General features: G+C 47.5%; 1 protein-coding gene across 2 annotated transcripts in view; it reads left to right on the forward strand.

Annotated features, from left to right (window-relative positions):
- Nucleotides 1-15,745, forward strand: part of NOL6 (nucleolar protein 6) — a 1,772,660-nt gene that overhangs the window by 1,132,622 nt on the left and 624,293 nt on the right. For both annotated transcript variants that reach the window (XM_044078098.1, XM_044078107.1), the window contains exon 17: nt 223-337. In XM_044078098.1, coding sequence (XP_043934033.1) covers nt 223-337 — 115 coding nt within the window. The remainder of the gene's footprint in view (nt 1-222; nt 338-15,745) is intronic.

Raw genomic sequence — 15,745 nt, forward strand, 5'->3', positions numbered from 1 at the left:
TTTGGCTTGCCATTGTTCTGCAGGCTGGAATCACAGTAGTCCTGACTACAGCAGCAAATATATTCAGACATTTACAATTATGGTACGTTTTTTACACAGGTATGCTTTCTTTAATTCCAGGATTCTGAATAATATCAGTCTTTAAATTTTTAAAGTTGTGCGTTATTAATCATTATGTAGAAGTCTGTCTTGTACCTAACTTTGTGGATTGTTTCCTTACAGGTATTCCCACCTGTCTGTGTTAAACCAGATTACGCGTGTTACAAGAAAACAAAAGACAAGTCCCTTCTCCCTTTGGAAGACAAACCCTGCCCGGTATACATTCCAGCACTTACAGGTAATAGTGTTATATGCATTATTGATCCCTTTTTGTACAGATAACTGCATGCTCTCATACTGACTAGGACCACTTGCTGTTGTAGATGGTAATGTGACTGTTGGTGGCTATGGAAAAGTTGACATCTTGGTTCTCTTGTTTGCCTGGAGTCTGATCTTGCAGTAATGGAAGTCTACTCTTTTTGCAAGTGCTACGTTGCTCTGTAAGTCGCATGTAGACAGTGCCTGTAATGGCTGATTCTGAGAGTTTTTTCTCTTTACAGTTGCATCTAGTGAGGCTACACCATGCTGTCTAGGTTAGCTGTGATTAGCACACTTGGGTGCTCCATCAGTACTTTGGTAAATAAGTGTAGTTTAAAACATTGACATGAAGAAGGCATAGTACCATGACATGTAAACACTTCAGGGAAAAATCATTTAGTGGTGCACACATCAGATGAGAACAGAACTCTGTGACATTAAAGAGAGGAAGAAAACTTAAACCCTTAAATAACTTTTTCCAGCAGTATAATGTGAAATATGTTTGAAGCAACTAATGGCAGTCATGGTAGAGTTATATTTTCTGTATGTGTTCCTTTTTAAAAGTGAAATACTGAATGAAGCTTTGTAGTAAAATACCACTGTCCTCAAGAAACTTGCCCTGGCTTTCAAAGTAAAATCCTCCTCCTGACATTTTTGAGAATTATCATGCATATTTTTTAAACAGCTGAATAAACAAAGCCTTTTTTATAATTTTCTTTTGAGTCAGAAATTAGAACAGGTCAATTAAGGAGTCACACAGAAGTTAGAACAGGTCAGTTAAGGTTAAGTAATCTGTGAACTGAGAGGGTAGAACTAAGAACTAAACCTTCTGTTTAAGGGGTAAAGTAAAACATTTCAAAGCATTACTGGAAAAGCTCACCCAGACTGCCACAGCTTGCTGCGAGAGAAGAGTTAAATTGCTTTTGATTTCTTGTATTTTGTATTACTTTATTGCCTTCTTCTATTTTGTATACTGTGATCTCTTTACACTGTGTTTTACTTGCATTATGCTTTTAATTGCATATTAAAACTTGAAAAGAGACCACAGCTGTGCCTCTTGTGAGTCAGACATAAATTAGAACATTAAGGAGTCGCACACAAGTCAGAACATGTCAGTTAAGGTTAATCATCTGTGAACTGAGGAGGTGGAGCTAGGAACTAAAACTCCTATTTAAGGGGTAAAGTAAAACATTTCAAAGCTTTACTGGAAAAGCTCACCCAGACTCTGCCACAGCTTGCTGTGACGGAAAAAGTTAGTTTGCTTTTGAGTTCTTGTATTTTGTATTACTTTATTGCCCTCTTCTATTTTGTATACTGTGTTTTACTTCTATTCTGCTTTTAATTGCTTATTAAAACTTGAAAAGAGACCACATCTCTGTCGTTTGTGAGTCGGACAGAATTTATTTCCACCTTCCTACCCTGTTACTCTTGTGTTCTTAAACACCACATCTGGAGTAGGGACTTCATTTGTCAGCAACCTGTGGGTCTTGGATCCGATATCGGATCCGAGCCGGCAACTTGTAGCATAGCTATGGATCCGAGCTCCTAGCCCCTCCCCTCACCCATAATCACCTGCCAACCCCCTATGACCCCAGATCTAGTTTGCCACGCTTGAGTGTGTAGCTGGATTTTTAGAGCTCCTAGCGTTTCTTACCAGATAAGTGAATTTCTTCAATTTTCTTCAGCCTTTGTAATAGTAAATTGTGTGAGTGGTTAGGTTTCCTATCTAGTTTAATTTTTTTTTGGTTTTCACCCTCCCGTCGCTGGTCGTTAGAGTGTGTCTGTGTGTGATTGTGTTTGGGGCCTGGTGTGCTTGTGTAGTGTACTTTAGTTTTAGGTATGGCAGAGGCCCCAAAACCTATTTTTTCTAAATGCACCGAGTGTGGCCATAAGCTCTCCCCGGCTGATGGCCACACTCAGTGTGTTCGGTGCCTTGAGGTTGAACACCTCTCTTCAGGATGTACCATTTGTGCAGCGTTCAACCCCAGGGCACTGAAAGAGCGGAGGTCGAAGCTTGTCCTGGCGGAACTTTTGCCTCTGGATTCGGCCTCCGCTCCTCCCGTGGCACCTCCTCAGCCTGTGGTGGTGGCCACTTCTGCCCCCCTTCCCCCGGCTGGGATTCAAACTCCCACTAAAGCGCCGGAGGACAGGGAGGCCAGGAGGGAGAAACGGAGGGAGAAGCACCACAAGCGGCAGGCCAAGGCCTCCGCTTCGCCCCCCCCCCCCTGGCTAAGCGGGCTTCTCCCTCCACGGCTTCCAGGTCTCCTCCTCCTCGGCTCCGATCTCCTTGCTTCTCTCCGGGACCCGAGGAGGAGGAGACCCGATCTCCGTCGAGGTCATCGAGGCGGCACTCCAGGCCTGCCACGGTGGCCTCTTCGAGATCTAAGTACAGCCTGTCAGATGCAGACTTGGACCGGATGATGCGAAGGTTCATTCAGGCCCAGCTGCAGATGGGAGTGCTCTTGCCTCCCCCCCCTTTGGGAGGGAGCTCGACCCCTTTCTTTGCTCCTTCTCCGACCCGCTTCCCGGGTTCGGAGTGTTCGGAGCCGGGCAGCGTCAGAGCCGGGGGTGGGTCGGCACCGACAGTACTGGGTACTTCGGATCCGACCCTGCCCTCGAGTTTGTCTGTTCCATCGTCGGATCCGACCTCTCGGAGCTGTGGGCTGAGCTTCGGATCCGAGGGTTTCAGTGTGCCTTCGGCTCCGTCCAGGTCGGAGCACACTGGTCCCTTGGATCCGACGGTCTTGGCGCCGGTTACGATCCCTTCATCGGATCCGACTGGGAGTCGGCTTTCGGAGCCCAGGGAGAGCGGCTCCCCCTCCGCCTTCAATGCAGTGGAGAGGGCTCTGTCGAGGGCATCCAGACCCCCAGCTCTTGCCTCGGCTCCACCCTGCACTCCCTCTCTGCTGGGTCAGGCTTCCATCACCCGGCCAAAGGGACAGCCTGCTTCGATGTCCCACGTTGTTCCATTGGAACAAGATATTGCTGGCGAGACTTCCTCAGACAGCCCCCCTGAGGAAGTGCCTCGCAAGCACAAGTGTAAGAGGAGGCACGTGGACTCCCCGAGTCCTTAACAGAGGACACGGACTTGGATGAAGGGGAAGGCTCCCCAAGATCACCCCTGGAGGATGTCTCCTTTGGAGACATCATGGAAATGCTTAGGATCAGAGGTGGGTGGTCTGCCCCCAAGGCTTCCTCTGACGAGTCCGTGTTCCTGGAGGCATTCGAAGCAGGCCCGTCTACCTCTTGGGTGTCCCCTCCTGCCGACCCCCTGGTGGACCTTATTACCACCAGGGCGTGGAAGGATCAGGACACTGTGGAGCCAGTCCCTAAGCACCCGGACAGGATACTGAGCCCCCCCGCAGACCGGTCCCACTGGAGCAAGGGTCCCCCCGTAGATGCCATGTTGACGGCGGCAGCCACGAAGAGGGAACTAGCTCAGGAGAGCCCCTCTGTCCATCCACCGAGCAAGGAGTCCCGCTCGATGGATCGCCTTGGGAAGCAGTTTTTTAGTTCAGCGACCTTCTCGGTAAGGTCTCTGAACTACATGGCACATGTCATCAGGATGCAGCGGAATCTTATCAAAGAATACGCTGCTTCCCCCCCTGAGTCCATGTCGGCGGAGGACAAGCAGTTGTACGCCACTCGAATGGCCACTCTCAGATCTATCTCCAGTACCTCTATGCGGCTATTGTCCCACGCTACTGAGGGAGCCGCTAGAGCTAGCGGAGCAGGCCTAGTCATGAGACGTCAGGCCTGGCTCCGGCATTGTGACTTCGCGGAGCCCTTTAAGGCATCCTTTGCAAACGACCCTTTTGATGGTTCTGCCTTGTTTGGCAAGACCGTTCGCAAAACACTAGTCCAGAGCGCGAAGGACGGGAAGACGTTGTCTGCTGTCTGAGTCCGCTTCTCTGCTCCCCAGAGGTCCTTCTCGAAGAACCAAAAGGGACAGAAGAAGATGTGGTTCCGGAAATCGCAACATTCCCAATCTGCTCCGGACAACCAGTCCTTCCGTGGCAGAGGAGGACAGGGAGGATGCCGCCCTAGGGGCAGAGGGGCCCCGAAGAACTTTGGGTCCAGAGAATCCTTCTCTGACCGGCCCACGCAACAGCCCTGAAGTGTTGCCCGACTGCTCTACTCTGGAGGCAGTCGGGGGGCGCTTCTCGAGGCATCTGGCGGCATGGGAGTCCATCACATCAGACCGCTGGGTGCTTCATATCATATCCAGAGGCTACAGAATTCCAATGTATCATGTCCCCAAATTCAGGAGCCTCCCCGATGTTCCACCCGATCAGAGGGAGGCTGCAGCTGCAGAAATCCAGCAGCTGTTAGAAAAAAGGGCCATCCAACCCGTCCCCCAAGACCAGCTCGGATTAGGGTTCTACTCCAGGTTCTTTCTGGTGCCAAAAAAGATGGGGGACTTGAGACCAATTCTAGATCTTTCCCTCTTGAACCTGTCGGTAACCAAGGAAAAATTCCGAATGGTCACTCTACAATCTATTCTCCCCCTCTTACGGGAGAACAATTGGATGTGCTCTGTAGACCTCAAGTATGCATACTACCACATTCTAATCGACAGACGATCCAGGAGGTTTCTCCGCTTCTGGCTGGGAGCCAGTCATTATCAGTTCAGGGTCCCCCCCCTTTGGCCTCACCACAGCCCCCAGGGTGTTCACCAAAGTTTTAGCAGTGATAGCGGCCCACCTGAGACTCCAGGGAATGCAGATCTTTCCGTACTTGGACGATTGGCTTCTAACCTCCCCAACAAGGCATCTACTCTGCTCAGCCAGAGATTACTTTCTCCACCTAGCCCCCCAGATGTTCATCGTGCATACAGCTGCAGTCATAACAGATGGGTTATCCTGCTATCAGGCGGGTCCTCAGTCGGCCGAATTCCAAAGTCTAGGTCCAGCGTCGGTTGTCATCGCTTCCTCCCTGACGTCAGTGCGACAGGGGTATAAAAGAGGCAACAGACGCCATTTTCTCCAGTCTTTCTTGCCGCGTGGTGCCCGAAGCAGAAGCGGTTCTCAAGTGCTGGTCGGCCAGCTCCTGAGATTTACGAAAGTATTTCAGCCGAAGTCTTCTTGAAAGCTAAGTACCCCGTTGGGGAAACTTTTCTTGCCTCAGACCGATGTCAGACAAAGTTAATAATTGCATTTCATGTGGGAAGCAAATACCGCATAAGGATTTCCACTCTTACTGTATACCTTGCTTAGGCCCAGACCACGACGTCTCGGCCTGCCGTTTTTGTGCTAGATTCAACAAAAGCACTATTAAGCATCGGGTGGAGTTCGCCCTCCACTTTTTTGGCAAAAAATTTAGTTATATTATGTCGTCGGATACTGCGACTCCAGTTTTGAGCAAAAAACGCAAAGATAAGGACCGGCATACGAGGTCCGCTCCACCTACTGATACCACGCTAAGGCCGACTACCAGTTCTCCGGTACTCAACGAGGCGCCTACGCAGCCCCTGAGTACCGATGACCATGCATTACCGGTGTCTTCAGTACCCGAGGTCGCAGGCTCCTCGGCCCCCATTCCTACTACAGATACCAACGCCACTCCTGGCGGATAAACTCAGAATTTAGACAGGCCTGCCATTTCTCAAGGGGTCTTCAGGCCTTCCTCCTTCTCTATTAAAGCCTTCACTAAATCTAAAACAGCCATGAAAACCAAAAAACAGGTTCCTCAGACACCCTCTCAAGGCACCATGCCTAAAAAACAGATGCTTAAAATGGCTGAGGATTTGATTACTCTTATCAGGGGTTCTCAACCCCCCTCTGACAAAAGGCCCAGATTGCAGGAAGACTGCCCTTCCTCAGATCAAGCTTCTATTACCTCAGAACTATCTGAGGACCAGGATTGTGCCTATTCTCCATTCGAAGACTCTGATGCAGAGGAGTCTATTCCTCGGTCTCCCCTGAGGACTTCTCTTTGGGGAAACCCTGCATACATTGAGGGAACACTTTCACTGGGAAGGCCAAGATTACTCAGATTCCAAGAAAAGGCTCAGGGAATTTCTTCTGCTCCCCCAGCATAGGCCTCTGGCTATCCCTCCTGTTTTAGATATATTGGATGATGTGTACACAGAAGCCAGCCTTAATCCTGATTCTTTGCCTCCAGCTCCTGTTAAACCAGACCGGTATTACCGGGTTCCTGATTCTCACCAGTTCCTATATAAAAGCCATACTGCTGACCCAGAAACTATTTCACAGGGTCCCAAGGGAATTAAGGCCTCTACTGCTAAAACCCATTACCTTCAGAGAGAGATTCCAGATCTTTAGAAAGGTGGGGAAAAGGTGTACACCTCGGCCACTTTAACCATGAGGGCATTAAACTGTCTGTTCCATATGTTAAAGTATCAACAGTTTTTGATATCTCAGCTGAAAAACAAGATGACACAACCAGAACAACCAGATTTAAAAGAGTTGCAGGATTTGTTGCGTGGTGCAGAGCAAGTGGGTAAACATACCTTGCAGTGTGGTTTTGATGCTTTACAGGCCTTGTAGAGCTGCTGTTACGGGGTCTGTTATACGTACGCATGCTTGGCTCAAAGAGCAAACCTTACCAGATCATGTCAAAGCTAAATTATTAGATGCACCTCTTCAAAAAGATGTATTGTGTGGTGTTAAAGCAGAGGAGGTGCTAAAGAAAATGGAGGAAAAAGCGAAATCAATGCAAACAGTGAAAGATTTCCTGCAGGTACAGCCTCCACGTTTCAGCAGAAACTGGCCTTCAAAAAATTGGTCCTTTCCAGCCACGGACAGACCTCAAAGGGCAGATACAGGCCCAAGGGGTAGAGGGCAACCTCAAGGATCTTTCAGAGCCAGACAGTGGCAAGCATCAACCCCAAGAGGTGGAGAAGATAGATCACAGTCTTTTAGAAAACAGACACAATGACTTCCCCCTACACCTGCCAAGCAAAGCTTTAATGGCAGCACCTCTGGGCGGAAAACTGACATTATTCTCAAAAAATTGGCATATTGTTACAAAAGACAAATGGATTCTGGACATTATATACAGAGGCTACAGGTTCCACTTTCACACCCTTCCAAAAATGAGAGGCATGCCAAACCTGCCACAAAATCAAAGGGCAGAGGCACAAAAACAAATTTCAGCTCAAATGGACATGAAAGCAATTCAAGAGGTACCTGCAAAAGAACAAGGTCAAGGGTTTTATTCCAGACTATTCCTGGTACCAAGGAAAGACAAAGATTGGAGACCTATCTTAGACCTATCCATCCTAAACACATATCTACAGGTGCCAAAATTCAAGATGCTCACATTACAGCAGCTTCTTCCCATGCTGGGCAAGAAGTCTTGGCTGGTAACATTGGACCTCAAGGAGGCATACCTGCATGTCCCTATCAGACAAGATTGCAGAAGATACCTCAGATTTCTTGCAGGTTCAACCCATTACCAATTCTCTGCATTGCCCTTTGGCTTATGTACTGCGCCCAGAGTTTTTATGAAATGCCTGGCATCAGTAATCGCCTTCTGCAGACTACAAGGGATACAAATCTACCCATATCTGGACGACTGCCTGATCCAAGCGGACAGCAAGGACATACTACTGCAGCACCTGGCGTTTGTAATAAAACTGTTGAACTTCCTGGGATACACAGTCAACAAAAAGAAATCAAAACTAATACCCTCTCAACAAATAATTTTCCTGGGTGCCAGTTTGGATACAACCACCCAGATGGCCTACCTCACGCCAGACAAGCAAGGGCAACTGTCTCAATACTTCAGAAAAATGGCAACTTACACCAGGCTAACTGCAAGGAAAGTCATGCAGGCTCTGGGATTCATGGCATCTTGCATCCTACTAATCCCATGTGCAAAGCTGCATAGGAGGAAACTTCAATGGTACCTAAAAAACTTATGGTCTCAACACAGCCACAGCTTGGAAGCAATTATACCACTCATTCCATGCCTTCAAAAGGAATTTATGTGGTGGGCTCAAGCTTGCCAAAGAAACGCAGGTCTAATTTTCTGTGTACCTCAAGCAACTCAAATCATCACAACAGACGCCTCAGACTACGCCTGGGGAGCACACATGACAGATCAGTGCATTCAGGGAAAATGGGCACGAAAAGAGAAGCTGCTTCACATCAACCAAAAGGAAATGCTAGCCGTGCAAAAGGCTATTATGACCTTCAAAGACCTACTGCATCCAGGCCAGCTATTGATAAGGACAGACAACACCACAGTGATGTGGTACATAAACAAACAGGGGGGAACTCATTCATACCCCCTGTGCAGGCAAGCCATGACCCTATGGAACACAGCACTGGAATTGAAAATTCAACTACAGGCACAATTCCTGCCAGGGAAGGAAAACACACTGGCAGACAATCTAAGCAGAAATATGACAGAACCACACGAATGGAAGTTGCATCCTCAAATTTTCTCAAAGATAACTCAGGCATGGGGACAGCCAGACATAGATCTCTTTGCTACCCACAGAAACTGCCAGTTGAAAAAATTTTGTTCAAGGACCTATCATCCACAGGCCTGGAAAGTGGACGCACTTTCCTTCAGTTGGGCAACATTGACAGTCTATGCCTTCCCGCCTCTTCCTCTGCTGCCCAAGGTTCTATTAAAAGCCAGAGCAGAGAGGCCGAAAATGATTCTCATTGCTCCAGACTGGCCAAGGCAACACTGGTATCCGCTCCTGAAGAACCTGACACATTCCCCATCATGGATCCTACCTCTAGTCCCTCTTCTGTTGTCCCAGCACAACTACAAAACTCTTCACAGCCATCTCAAAACTCTAAATCTAGCTGCATGGAGAATTCCTTGATTTCCCAACAGTTTCTCCTCTCCAAGGAGGTGCAGGATGTCATCTTGGAGGCCAGAAGACCTTGTACTAGAAAGGCCTACTCCGCAAAATGGAAACGATTTTGTGCTTGGAATCAAAAGAAGGGACAGAATCCTTGGGTAATAAATATACCTCAAATTTTACAGTACCTAGCTGAAATGTTAAACAATGGACTTTTCTTCTCCTCCATCAAGATCCACGCTTCAGCCATTTCTGCACAATACAACACAGATCCTCCTTTATTCTCTCATCCTCTCTTAAGGCAGTTCCTCAGAGGGGCAAAGAATATAAAACCCCCAAGGAAACTACCAGTCCCTGCTTGGGACCTCAACTTATTGGAAAAGCTGACCCTTCCTCCCTTCGAGCCAGCTTCTTCATCAGAGTTACAGTACTTGTCATGGAAAACAGCCTTTCTTCTGGCTATCACCTCAGCTCGCAGAGTTTCGGAGCTACAGGCCCTCATGGCTGTGCAACCATTCATCATTTTCCATCAGGATAGAGTTTCCTTACGAACCAACCCTACCTTTATGCCAAAGGTAGTATCCAGTGTAGCTTTGAATCAGACTATCCACTTAACTACCTTTTATCCTAATCCACAAAACAAAGGGGAAAGACTAGTACATTCCTTGGACATTCATTATTATTTGGACAGGACTAAGCCATTCAGGAAATCTGAGCAACTCTTTGTGTCCTATGCTGCAGGTGCTCAAGGAAAGGCTATTTCCAAACAGACCATTTCAAAAAAATTGGTCCAAAAATCCTTCTCTACCTTCATGGAACACCCCTGATGCCCGACTCCCTCCCTGAGGCACAGCTACCTCTGCATCTGTGCTGGGAGTCCATCACATCAGACCGCTGGGTGCTTCATATCATATCCAGAGGCTACAGAATTCCAATGTATCATGTCCCACAAATTCAGGAGCCTCCCCGATGTTCCACCCGATCAGGGAGGCTGCAGCTGCAGAAATCCAGCAGCTGTTAGAAAAAGGACCATCCAACCTGGCCCCCAAGACCAGCCTCGATTAGGGTTCTACTCCAGGTTCTTTCTGGTGCCAAAAAGATGGGGACTTGAGACCAATTCTAGATCTTTCCCTCTTGAACCTGTCGGTAACCATGAAAATTCCAATGGTCACTCTACAATCTATTCTCCCTCTACGGGAGAACAATTGATGTGCTCTGTAGACCTCAAGTATGCATACTACCACATTCTAATCGACAGACGATCCAGGAGGTTTCTCCGCTTCTGGCTGGGAGCCAGTCATTATCAGTTCAGGGTCCCCCCCTTTGGCCTCACCACAGCCCCCAGGGTGTTCACCAAAGTTTTAGCAGTGATAGCGGCCCACCTGAGACCCCAGGGAATGCAGGTCTTTCCGTACTTGGACGATTGGCTTCTAACCTCCCCAACAAGGCATCTACTCTGCTCAGCCAGAGATTACTTTCTCCACCTAGCCCCCCAGATGTTCATCGTGCATACAGCTGCAGTCATAACAGATGGGTTATCCTGCTATCAGGCGGGTCCTCGGTCGCAATTCCAAAGTCTAGGTCCAGCCGGTTGTCATCGCTTCCTCCCTGACGCTGCGCGACAGGGTAAAAGAGGCAACAGACGCCCATTTTCCAGTCTTTCTTGCCGCGTGCGCCCGGCAGAAGCGGTTTCCGGCGCCGGTCGGCCAGCTCCTGAGATTTCACAATATTTCAGCCAAGTCTTCTTGAAAGTACTTCCGTTGGGGAAACTTTTCTTGCCTCAGACCGATGTCAGACAAAGTTACAATGCATTTCATGTGGGAAGCAAATACCGCATAAGGATTTCCACTCTTACTGTATACCTTGCTTAGGCCCAGACCACGACGCCTCGGCCTGCCGCTTGTGCTAGATTCAACAAAAGCACTATTAAGCATCGGGTGGAGTTCGCCCACTTTTGCAAAAAATTTAGTTATATTATGTCGCCGGATACTGCGACTCCAGTTTTGAGCAAAACGCAAAGATAAGGACCGCATACGAGGTCCGCCCACCTACTGATACCACGCTTAAGGCCGACTACCAGTTCTCCGGTACTCAACGAGGCGCCTACGCAGCCCCTGAGTACCGGCGACCATGCATTACCGTGTTCTTTCAGTACCCGAGGCCCAGGCCCTCGGCCCCATTCCTACTACAGATACTCAACGCCACTCCTGGCGGATAAACTCAGAATTTAGACAGGCCTGCCATTTCTCAAGGGGTCTTCAGGCCTTCCTCCTTCTCTATTAAAGCCTTCACTAAATCTAAAACAGCCATGAAAACCAAAAACAGGTTCCTCAGACACTCCTCTCAAGGCACCATGCCTAAAAAACAGATGCTTAAAATGGCTGAGGATTTGATTACTCTTATCAGGGGTTCTCAACCCCCCTCTGACAAAAGGCCCAGATTGCAGGAAGACTGCCCTTCCTCAGATCGTTTCTATTACCTCAGAACTATCTGAGGACCAGGATTGTGCCTATTCTCCATTCGAAGACTCTGATGCAGAGGAGTCTATTCTCCTGGGTCTCCCCCTGAAGACTTCTCTTTGGGAAACCCTGCATACATTGAGGGAACACTTTCACTGGGAAGGCCAAGATTACTCAGATTCCAAGAAAGGCTCAGGAATTTCTTCTGCTCCCCAGCATAGGCCTCTGGCTATCCCTCCTGTTTTAGATATATTGATGATGTGTACACAGAAGCCAGCCTTAATCCTGATTCTTTGCCTCCAGCTCCTGTTAAACCAGACCGGTATTACCGGGTTCCTGATTCTCACCAGTTCCTATATAAAACCCATACTGCTGACCCAGAAACTATTTCACAGGGTCCCAAGGGAATTAAGGCCTCTACTGCTAAAAACCCATTACCTTCAGAGAGAGATTCCAGATCTTTAGAAAGGTGGGGGGAAAAGGTGTACACCTCGGCCACTTTAACCATGAGGGCATTAAACTGTCTGTTCCATATGTTAAAGTATCAACAGTTTTTGATATCTCAGCTGAAAAACAAGATGACACAACCAGAACAACCAGATTTAAAAGAGTTGCAGGATTTGTTGCGTGGTGCAGAGCAAGTGGGTAAACATACCTTGCAGTGTGGTTTTGATGCTTTACAGGCCTCGTAGAGCTGCTGTTACGGGGTCTGTTATACGTACGCATGCTTGGCTCAAAGAGCAAACCTTACCAGATCATGTCAAAGCTAAATTATTAGATGCACCTCTTCAAAAAGATGTATTGTGTGGTGTTAAAGCAGAGGAGGTGCTAAAGAAAATGGAGGAAAAAGCGAAATCAATGCAAACAGTGAAAGATTTCCTGCAGGTACAGCCTCCACGTTTCAGCAGAAACTGGCCTTCAAAAAATTGGTCCTTTCCAGCCACGGACAGACCTCAAAGGGGCAGATACAGGCGTCCAAGGGGTAGAGGGCAACCTCAAGGATCTTTCAGAGCCAGACAGTGGCAAGCATCAACCCCAAGAGGTGGAGAAGATAGATCACAGTCTTTTAGAAAAACAGACACAATGACTTCCCCTACACCTGCCAAGCAAAGCTTTAATGGCAGCACCTCTGGGAAAACTGACATTATTCTCAAAAATTGGCATATTGTTACAAAAGACAAATGGATTCTGGACATTATATACAGAGGCTACAGGTTCCACTTTCACACCCTTCCAAAAATGAGAGGCATGCCAAACCTGCCACAAAATCAAAGGGCAGAGGCACAAAAACAAATTTCAGCTCAAATGGACATGAAAGCAATTCAAGAGGTACCTGCAAAAGAACAAGGTCAAGGGTTTTATTCCAGACTATTCCTGGTACCAAGGAAAGACAAAGATTGGAGACCTATCTTAGACCTATCCATCCTAAACACATATCTACAGGTGCCAAAATTCAAGATGCTCACATTACAGCAGCTTCTTCCCATGCTGGGCAAGAAGTCTTGGCTGGTAACATTGGACCTCAAGGAGGCATACCTGCATGTCCCTATCAGACAAGATTGCAGAAGATACCTCAGATTTCTTGCAGGTTCAACCCATTACCAATTCTCTGCATTGCCCTTTGGCTTATGTACTGCGCCCAGAGTTTTTATGAAATGCCTGGCATCAGTAATCGCCTTCTGCAGACTACAAGGGATACAAATCTACCCATATCTGGACGACTGCCTGATCCAAGCGGACAGCAAGGACATACTACTGCAGCACCTGGCGTTTGTAATAAAACTGTTGAACTTCCTGGGATACACAGTCAACAAAAAGAAATCAAAACTAATACCCTCTCAACAAATAATTTTCCTGGGTGCCAGTTTGGATACAACCACCCAGATGGCCTACCTCACGCCAGACAAGCAAGGGCAACTGTCTCAATACTTCAGAAAAATGGCAACTTACACCAGGCTAACTGCAAGGAAAGTCATGCAGGCTCTGGGATTCATGGCATCTTGCATCCTACTAATCCCATGTGCAAAGCTGCATAGGAGGAAACTTCAATGGTACCTAAAAAACTTATGGTCTCAACACAGCCACAGCTTGGAAGCAATTATACCACTCATTCCATGCCTTCAAAAGGAATTTATGTGGTGGGCTCAAGCTTGCCAAAGAAACGCAGGTCTAATTTTCTGTGTACCTCAAGCAACTCAAATCATCACAACAGACGCCTCAGACTCGCCTGGGAGCACACATGACAGATCAGTGCATTCAGGAAAATGGGCAAAAGAAGCTGCTTCACATCAACCAAAAGGAAATGCTAGCCGTGCAAAAGGCTATTATGACCTTCAAAGACCTACTGCATCCAGGCCAGCTATTGATAAGGACAGACAACACCACAGTGATGTGGTACATAAACAAACAGGGGAACTCATTCATACCCCTGTGCAGGCAAGCCATGACCCTATGGAACACAGCACTGGAATTGAAAATTCAACTACAGGCACAATTCCTGCCAGGGAAGGAAAACACACTGGCAGACAATCTAAGCAGAAATATGACAGAACCACACGAATGGAAGTTGCATCCTCAAATTTTCACAAAGATAACTCAGGCATGGGGACAGCCAGACATAGATCTCTTTGCTACCCACAGAAACTGCCAGTTGAAAAAATTTTGTTCAAGGACCTATCATCCACAGGCCTGGAAAGTGGACGCACTTTCCTTCAGTTGGGCAACATTGACAGTCTATGCCTTCCCGCCTCTTCCTCTGCTGCCAAGGTTCTATTAAAAGCCAGAGCAGAGAGGCCGAAAATGATTCTCATTGCTCCAGACTGGCCAAGGCAACACTGGTATCCACTCCTGAAGAACCTGACACATTCCCCATCATGGATCCTACCTCTAGTCCCTCTTCTGTTGTCCCAGCACAACTACAAAACTCTTCACAGCCATCTCAAAACTCTAAATCTAGCTGCATGGAGAATTCCTTGATTTCCCAACAGTTTCTCCTCTCCAAGGAGGTGCAGGATGTCATCTTGGAGGCCAGAAGACCTTGTACTAGAAAGGCCTACTCCGCAAAATGGAAACGATTTTGTGCTTGGAATCAAAAGAAGGGACAGAATCCTTGGGTAATAAATATACCTCAAATTTTACAGTACCTAGCTGAAATGTTAAACAATGGACTTTTCTTCTCCTCCATCAAGATCCACGCTTCAGCCATTTCTGCACAATACAACACAGATCCTCCTTTATTCTCTCATCCTCTCTTAAGGCAGTTCCTCAGAGGAGCAAAGAATATAAAACCCCCAAGGAAACTACCAGTCCCTGCTTGGGACCTCAACTTCGTATTGGAAAAGCTGACCCTTCCTCCCTTCGAGCCAGCTTCTTCATCAGAGTTACAGTACTTGTCATGGAAAACAGCCTTTCTTCTGGCTATCACCTCAGCTCGCAGAGTTTCGGAGCTACAGGCCCTCATGGCTGTGCAACCATTCATCATTTTCCATCAGGATAGAGTTTCCTTACAGACCAACCTACCTTTATGCCAAAGGTAGTATCCAGTGTAGCTTTGAATCAGACTATCCACTTAACTACCTTTTATCCTAATCCACAAAACAAAGGGGAAAGACTAGTACATTCCTTGGACATTCATTATTATTTGGACAGGACTAAGCCATTCAGGAAATCTGAGCAACTCTTTGTGTCCTATGCTGCAGGTGCTCAAGGAAAGGCTATTTCCAAACAGACCATTTCAAAATGGATAGCCCACTGCATACGCTTTTATTACTCATTTCATGGAAAAACTGTGCCTGCATGCATCAGATCCCACTCCACCAGAGCCACAGCTACCTCTGCAGCCTTCCTTAGGGGGGGTCCCTACCAAGGATATTTTGGAAGCAGCCACCTGGAGTTCAGTGCACCCTTTCTCCAAGCACTATCACCTCCCACTATACTCTAAATCTAGAGTGGGCTTTGCCACAGCAGTCCTGCAGGGCATCCTAGCCCCTCCTAGTTCCACTTAGTGCCTACCACCCTTACGTAGCTTTGGGATTCTTCCCATCTGTTATGACTGCAGCTGTATGCACGATGAACATAGTACAGTTTTGTACCTACTATAAATGTAGATGTTCGAGTGCTCATACAGCTGCAGTCCAGGTTTCCC

Source organism: Protopterus annectens, chromosome 1.part1, assembly GCF_019279795.1.
Source record: "Protopterus annectens isolate FY-2018-M chromosome 1.part1, PAN1.0, whole genome shotgun sequence".
Lineage (NCBI taxonomy): Eukaryota > Metazoa > Chordata > Ceratodontiformes > Protopteridae > Protopterus > Protopterus annectens.